Genomic DNA, 8,347 nt, shown 5'->3' on the forward strand with positions numbered 1-8,347 from the left:
GCATCAAAAGCCAGATGTAGAGCAGAGGCTCAAGTGGTAGATCGCCAACCCCGAGCAAAAGAAGCTTGGGGACAGCGCCCTGAGCGCCACCAAAGGAAGAAAAGCAAACCCCAAACAGACAAACCCAGCCGAGCTTAGCGCGGGCCTGCACCTCTCGTGGCCACACCCCTGCCCCGTGGGTTGAAGTCACGTCGCAGATGGCTCACGGACATAAAAAGCCTGTTCAGTGTTAAAAGCCTTTGCTTTTTTTTTTCTTCCTGAATTAACTTCTCATTTGGTTCCCTGTGAACTGTAGGCAAAATGGTGAGAGTTGAAAGGAACCAGCAAGGCTCAGCTGGTCACGGCATGGTCCCGTCGCCCAGAAAAAGGAGCAGAAGACATGGTTTTGTCTCAGAAAACCCGGGAAAGAGTTGAGCGGCCCCTCCCCACCACCCAAGAATTCTTTCATGAAGAAGCCAGGTGCTGTGACTCAGGCCTGAGATCCCAGCCACTCAGGAAGCTGAGATCCGACCGTGGATGGGTGCAAAGCCAGGGCAGACAGCCCCATCTTCAAGACTCGTACCTCCAAAAACCAGCGAAAAGCTGGACGTGGGTGCGTGCGTGGTTCAAGTGGTAGAGCAAGAAGCTTGAGCCAAAAAGCTGAGTGAGAAAACCTGGCCCAAAAGGCAAAGGATTGACCAGTGATTTCACCATGTGGGAATAAGCTTTACGAGTGTGTGCACTGTCAGCAGGGTCACTGAGGTTGTAGGAAAACAAGTAAAAAGAAAAAAAAATGTCTTGTGTTGCTGAGTCTCAATCACAGCCCAGCAGACGTAATTACTTCCCCCTCCCCAGAAAGACAGCTCCGTGAAAATTGCTAATTTGATTCAAACTACAGATGATACAGGGTGATGATTCAAATCAGAAATTAGGCCCTAATTGGGCCTTTGCATTAGCTCACGGAAAGGGTTCTTTTCAACACTAAAGGATCTTTCCCTAATCACCAGGGAGTGAGTGCACAATTTTGCCTCTCCTGGTACAGACACCTGCCCTGGGGGTTGTGGTTGTTATTGTTGTTGTTTAACATGGGCCATGTTCATCTCAGAGGAGAACTGGCTGGATCTGGTGGCACACACCCCTACAATCCCACAATTGGGTGGGGACAGCCAGGAAGAGACAGCTGGGCCCTGCCTGGTGGAATGACGGGGAATGCTCAATTCGTGCACTCGTTCAGTCAAGGAGGCAGAGTCGCCCGGGGACGCCCAGGGCAGGAGGGGCGAGTAGAAAATCACTCCTCAAAAGAGAGGAGACCGGCTGAGAGCAGTGGCTCACACCTGCAACGCCAGCCACTCAGGAGGCTGAGATCCGAGGATCGCAGTTCAAAGCCGGCTGGGGCAGGAAAATCCACGAGATGCTTATGTCCCTTGAGCCAGAAAAAGGAGGGGGGGGAAGCCAGGCGTGGAGCTGTGGTTCAGATGGTAGAATGCCAGCCTTGAGCATAAACAGCTCAGAGACAGTGCCCAGGCCCTGAACTTGAGCCCCAGAATCCATCCACAACCACACACACGCACATGCACACGCGCACACACACAATACATATGCTATACATGTGCACAGGGGGCAGACATGGACCCCACAGCTACCCACTGCATGTTGGGGGTCCCCTACGCTGAGTAGCCTTTAGGGTACAGTGCTGAGCCAGCACAGCAGCATCCCGAGCTCGGCCCTGTGCCCTTTGCCCCCTTCCATCTGCAGTCTTTGTGCCCTGCGTGGACTTGATCGCTGGGCCTTGAGCTACGCCAGGCCTGCTGGCCGCTGAGCAGATCTTACCACTCCACCTCACCTGCCAGCTCTGGAGTGTGGGTCCCTCTGGCTGTACCAGGAGAAGAAACGGCTCCAGCGACTGCAGATTCCTGCCCTCGGTCCTAGAGGGACTCTCCGAGTGGCCGCTGAGAGCCGGCCTGAATGCCACAAGGGTTTGATTGGAAATGATTGTTTTTATTCAGCTTTCCAATGAGGCCATCCTAATTTCCTGCTAAACTTTCCCTCGTCAACCCACATGCATGTTGATTTTGGTCATTTCAGTTTAAAATATTAAATTAAAGCCCTTAAAGAAATATTCACCTGTGGCTGAAGATAGTTCGGTCCTAATAAAAAAAAATATATATATATATATGGGAAAATGTGATCTAAGTGTTATAGCTATAATGCAGCTTAACAATCACAATAGGAGAAACTTATTGGCGTAAATTCAAAAATTACCATTCCATAATACATTTTCCCTTTTTAAAAACAAACAACAAAAAAAAACTACACCCATCTTTGTATTGGAATTAGTGACTGTAGTGAGATTTCACACTCAAAAAATAATTATATTTAAGAAATACCCTCTGGAGCTGGCACCAGTGTCAGCCTGTCTGCCTAGCTATTCAAAGGCTGAGAGAAGGATGGTCACTGAGGCCACCCAGGAACGCAAGTCCAGGAGACTGTCACCCACAGTGAAGCAGCAAAAAGCCGGAAGCGGAGCTGTGGCACAAGTGGTAGAGCGTCAGCCTTGGGTGAAAAAGCTCAGAGACAGCACCAGGCCGAGGTTAGGCCTTTAGGGTGGAGCAAAGCGAATAAGAAATTCCCTCCGGAAAAGGATTTCCTGCCACACTCTGGTCGCCCTCTTTTCCTAAAACAAAATCCTCCGAGTTTGGACGAGGTTTTATATAAATATAAAAAAACAGGGGCCTGGAGTTTGGCCTACTGGTTAAAGTGCTTGCCTAGCATGCATGAAGACCCGGGTTCGATTCCTTGGTACCACATACATAGAAAAAGCCAGAAGTGGTGCTGAGGCTCAAGTGGTAGAGCTCTAGCCTTGAGAAAGTCCAAGGACAGTGCTCAGGCCCTGAGCTCAAGCCCAGGACTGGCAAAAAAAAAAAAAAAAAAAAGCCCTGCTTAAGACCCTTGCCACGGGTAATACGCTGGGCAGCTCTCCAGGCTGAGCCTCGACGTGGCACAAACAGCGCAGCTCCTGCCTGAACATTCAGTGGAAAAGAACAAAAGCCAAGGGCCCCCCACACATGGCCTCTCCCCCTCCAGCCTGCCCCCTCCACACCCACACCTCTCCACCCCCTCCACGCCCACACCTCTCCACCTCCTCCACGCCCACACCTCTCCGCCCCCTCCACGCGCTCACCTCTCCACCTCCTCCACGCGCTCACCTCTCCACCCCCTCCACGCGCACCTCTCCACCCCCTCCACGCGCTCACCTCTCCGCCCCCTCCACGCGCACCTCTCCACCTCCTCCACCCGCTCACCTCTCCACCCCCTCCACGCGCACCTCTCCACCCCCTCCACGTGCTCACCTCTCCACCCCCTCCACGCGCTCACCTCTCCGCCCCCTCCATGCGCTCACCTCTCCGCCCCCTCCACGCGCGCACCTCTCCAGCCCCCTCCACGCCCACACCTCTCCACCTCCTCCACATCCACACCTCTCCACCCCCTCCACGCCCACACCTCTCCACCTCCTCCACATCCACACCTCTCCACCCCCTCCACGCCCACACCTCTCCACCACCTCCACGCCCACACCTCTCCACCTCCTCCACATCCACACCTCTCCACCCCCTCCACGTGCACCTCTCCACCCCCTCCACACGCACCTCTCCACCTCCTCCAGCCCACACCTCTCCACCCCCTCCACGCGCACCTCTCCGCCTCCTCAACGCCCACACCTCTCCACCTCCTCCACGCCCACACCTCTCCACCCCCTCCACGCCCACATCTCTCCACCCCCTCCACGCCCACACCTCTCCACCTCCTCCACATCCACACCTCTCCACCCCCTCCACGTGCACCTCTCCACCCCCTCCACGCGCATCTCTCTGCCTCCTCAACGCCCACACCTCTCCACCACCTCCACGCCCACACCTCTCCACCTCCTCCACATCCACACCTCTCCACCCCCTCCACGCCCACACCTCTCCACCCCCTCCACGCCCACACCTCTCCACCTCCTCCACATCCACACCTCTCCACCCCCTCCACGCCCACACCTCTCCACCACCTCCACGCCCACACCTCTCCACCTCCTCCACATCCACACCTCTCCACCCCCTCCACGCCCACACCTCTCCACCACCTCCACGCCCACACCTCTCCACCTCCTCCACATCCACACCTCTCCACCCCCTCCACGTGCACCTCTCCACCCCCTCCACGCCCACACCTCTCCACCTCCTCCACGCCCACACCTCTCCACCTCCTCCACATCCACACCTCTCCACCCCCTCCACGTGCACCTCTCCACCCCCTCCACGCCCACACCTCTCCACCCCCTCCACGCCCACACCTCTCCACCTCCTCCACGCCCACACCTCTCCGCCCCCTCCACGCGCTCACCTCTCCTCCCCCTCCACGCGCTCACCTCTCCACCTCCTCCACGCGCTCACCTCTCCACCCCCTCCACGCGCTCACCTCTCCACCCCCTCCACGCGCACCTCTCCACCCCCTCCACGCGCTCACCTCTCCGCCCCCTCCACGCGCACCTCTCCACCTCCTCCACCCGCTCACCTCTCCACCCCCTCCACGCGCACCTCTCCACCCCCTCCACGTGCTCACCTCTCCACCCCCTCCACGCGCTCACCTCTCCGCCCCCTCCATGCGCTCACCTCTCCGCCCCCTCCACGCGCGCACCTCTCCACCTCCTCCACGCGCACCTCTCCAGCCCCCTCCACGCCCGCACCTCTCCACCTCCTCCACGCGCGCACCTCTCCACCTCCTCCATGCGCTCACCTCTCCACCTCCTCCACGCGCACCTCTCCAGCCCCCTCCACGCGCGCACCTCTCCAGCCCCCTCCACGCCCACACCTCTCCCCCCCAGCCTGGCTCTGTGGGCAGGTGTCGGGTCACAGCACAGTTTCAGGAGCCGTGAGGTAGAAAGGCACAGGCGCATGGCGTCCCAAGGCCCACAGGCGGGCTCTGCAGCCTGGGGGCAGGCGGGGATGGGTGGGAGGAGGTTCAGAGCCAGCCTGCCCGGAGGCCCGGGAGACTCTTACCTCTAACTGGAGCGGAGCCAGCCCAGGGCCTAGCGGGGCCTGGGGTGGAGGGAGGGGGAGCTGGGGCCTGGGGTGGAGGGAGGGTGTCTGGGGTGGAGGGAGGGGGGGCCTGGGGTCTGGGGTGGAGGGAGGGGTCTGGGGTCTGGGGTCTGGGGTGGAGGGAGGGGGTCTGGGGTCTGGGGTGGAGGGAGGGGTCTGGGGTGGGGGGAGGGGGAGCTGGGGCCTGGGGTGGAGGGAGGGTGTCTGGGGTGGAGGGAGGGGGGGCCTGGGGTCTGGGGTGGAGGGAGGGGTCTGGGGTGGAGGGAGGGGGTCTGGGGTCTGGGGTGGAGGAAGGGGTCTGGGGTGGAGGGAGGGGGTCTGGGGTGGAGGGAGGGGTCTGGGGTGGAGGGAGGGGGGGCCTGGGGTCTGGGGTGGAGGGAGGGGGTCTGGGGTGGAGGGAGGGGTCTGGGGCCTGGGGTCTGGGGTGGAGGGAGGGGGTCTGGGGTGGAGGGAGGGGGTCTGGGGCCTGGGGTGGAGGGAGGGGGATCTGGGGTGGAGGGAGGGGGGCCTGGGGTCTGGGGTGGAGGGAGGGCGTCTGGGGTGGAGGGAGGGGGTCTGGGGTGGAGGGAGGGGTCTGGGGTGGAGGGAGGGGGGGCCTGGGGTCTGGGGTGGAGGGAGGGGGTCTGGGGTGGAGGGAGGGGTCTGGGGCCTGGGGTCTGGGGTGGAGGGAGGGGGTCTGGGGTGGAGGGAGGGGGGCCTGGGGTCTGGGGTGGAGGGAGGGCGTCTGGGGTGGAGGGAGGGGGTCTGGGGCCTGGGGTGGAGGGAGGGGGATCTGGGGTGGGGGCTGGGGTCCCCCTCACGCGGCGTCCCGGGGAGGGGGGACCCCACCGCACACAAGGAGCTGAGAGCAGCACGGTTTATTATCGTCTTTATTAACATCGCAGCCCGCCGCGCCCCCCGCCCGGGGATGCGGGAAGGGGGTCAGAGCGCGGGTCCTGCCTTTCCTGCTTGTGCGCACGCGTGCGTGTGCCGTGTTCCCCAGAAAGTCACCATCGCCACCGCCCTGGGTCCTGGAGACGCTAAGTGTGGACCAGCCGCCTCCGCCCTGGGTCCAGGCGGCCGGCGGAGGCCCCGCCCCTGGGTGCTGTGGGCGGGGCCGCGCTGCAGGGGCTCCGCCCCTGGGGCTCTCCGGGGTGGGGCTGGGCTCACGAGGCTCCACCCCCAGGACTCTCAGAGGGGGGGGGTCGGCTGGTGGAGGCTCCGCCCCCAGGGCTTACTACAGGGTGTGGCCAGCGGTGGCCCCGCCCCCGGGGCGCTCAGAAGCGGGGCTCTCCGGGCGGGGCTGACAGAGGCTCCGCCCCCAGGGCTCTCAGGCGGGGCTCTCCGGGCGGGGCGGGCGGTGGCCCCGCCCCCAGGGCTCTCAGAGGCGGGGCTCTCCGGGCGGTGGCCCCGCCCCCAGGGCTCTCAGAGGCGGGGCTCTCCGGGCGGTGGCCCCGCCCCCAGGGCTCTCAGAGGCGGGGCTCTCCGGGCGGTGGCCCCGCCCCCAGGGCTCTCCGGGCGGGGCGGGCCGTGGCTCCGCCCCCAGGGCTCTCAGAGGCGGGGCTCTCGGGCGGGGCGGGGCTCTCAGAGGCGGGGCGGGGCTCTCAGAGGCGGGGCTTGCGCAGCAGGGGCTTGCTCAGGTCCCGCACGTCCTCGGGGCCGCGCGCCCGCTCGTAGCCCAGCACGGCCATGGGCTGCGCGCAGAACTCCTCCACCTGCCGCACCTGCGCGAAGCTGAGCGCCGAGCGCCAGGCGCTGGCGGCCTGCGTGGCGTTGCGCGCGGACACCACGAAGGGCTTGGCGGCGGCGGCGGGCCCGCTGGTCATGTTGAGCGCGAACTGCTCCATGGCGGCGCTGACGGGCAGCCCCACGAAGGCGTAGACGCGGCGCAGCGTGCGCACCGGGTCGCCCACCAGGTCCTCGTAGCGCACGGCCAGGTAGCGCCCGCGCAGCCAGTCGGGCGGCCGCAGCGCGGTCTGCAGCGTGGCGGCCATGCTGTGGCAGATGACCTCCATGGCGCCCAGCGCGTGGTAGTCGGCGGGGCCGCCCGCGCCCTCCTTGCGCGCCCCGCCGCCGCCGCCGCCCGGCCTGTGCGCCCCGTCGGGGGCCGGCGGGGGCGCGCGGTGGGCGCGCGGGTCGCGGCTGCGCACCACCTGCAGGGACTCGCGGATGAGGCCGTGGCGAGAGCGGATGCGCGAGGCGGCCACGGCGCGCGGGTCGCGCACCAGGTGCACCACCTTGAGGTCGAGCGCGGGGTCGCGCAGCAGCGGCGCCAGCACGGCCACGTCGAACACGCGCACGCCCTTGATGGCCAGCGCGCGGTAGCGCCGGCACTCGGCCTCCAGGCGCGCCAGGCGCTGCGGCGGGCACTTCTTGCACACGCGGTCGTCCACCAGCGCCACCACCTCCTTGCGGTAGGCCGGGCACAGCGGCGCCGAGCACACCACCTTGTTGGTGGCCGCGCCGAAGATGCCGAGCGTGGTGAGGTTGCGGCCGCCGCCGCCCGCCGGGCCATACAGCTGGAACACCGACAGGTCGCAGCGGTAGAGCGCGCTCAGCATGTCGCGCGCCGCGCCCTGCAGGGACACGGCGTCGCCGGGGTACAGCTTCTGCCACACGTGCCACACCGGCTCGTACAGGAAGAACACGTCCGGGTGCTGGTTGAAGAGCTCGCCGAAGAAGGACGAGCCCGAGCGCCACGTGGTGAGCACGTACACGAGCTGGCGCCGCGCGGCGCGGCCCGGGGCGCGGGTGCCGTTGTCCCGGGGCGGCGGCGGCGGCGGCGGCGGGGACGCGGGCGGGCGGCGCGGGGCGGCGCGGCGGGGCGCGGCGCCCTCGGGGCCGCAGGGCCGCGGCGGGGCCTCGCGGTGCCACCTGTGGTCCAGGAGGTTGAGCGCCGTGAGCAGCAGCAGCAGCGCGTAGCCGGCGCACAGCAGCAGCGCCTTCCTGCGGAACACCTTCATGCCGAGCGGGGACGCGGGCCAGCGGCGGCCGGGGCGCCGGGGCCGGGCCGGGGCGCGGGGCGGCCGGGGGGCGCCCGGGGGCGGCGCGCGCAGCGAGCTGCGGCTCATCACAGGCTCGGCGCGGCCCGGCGGCCCCGGGCAGGCGGCGGCCCCGCAGCCCGGGAGCGGGACGCGGCGGGCCGGCTGCGGGGTCCGGGGCGGGGGCCGCGGGTCCGGGGCGGGCGCGGCGGCGGCGGCGGCGGCGGCCCCCGGGCGGGCTGGGCCATGGCCGCGGCCCCGCGGGGGCGAGGGGAGAGAGCGGGGGTCGGAGCCCGGCGCCGGCCCCGGCCCGGCTCGGCACTCACC

General features: G+C 65.9%; 1 protein-coding gene across 1 annotated transcript; it reads right to left on the minus strand.

Moving 5' to 3' along the window:
* Positions 1-6,634: 6,634 nt before the first annotated feature.
* On the minus strand, positions 6,635-8,110 carry Chst2 (carbohydrate sulfotransferase 2). Its single transcript, XM_090323122.1, has one exon. The coding sequence runs from the start codon at positions 8,108-8,110 to the stop codon at positions 6,644-6,646; it is 1,467 nt and encodes a 488-aa protein (XP_090179248.1). The 3' UTR covers positions 6,635-6,643.
* Positions 8,111-8,347: the final 237 nt, after the last annotated feature.

The sequence above is a fragment of the Megascapheus bottae genome, chromosome 32 (genome assembly GCF_031878675.1).
Source record: "Megascapheus bottae isolate mThoBot1 chromosome 32, mThoBot2.hap1, whole genome shotgun sequence".
NCBI lineage: Eukaryota > Metazoa > Chordata > Mammalia > Rodentia > Geomyidae > Megascapheus > Megascapheus bottae.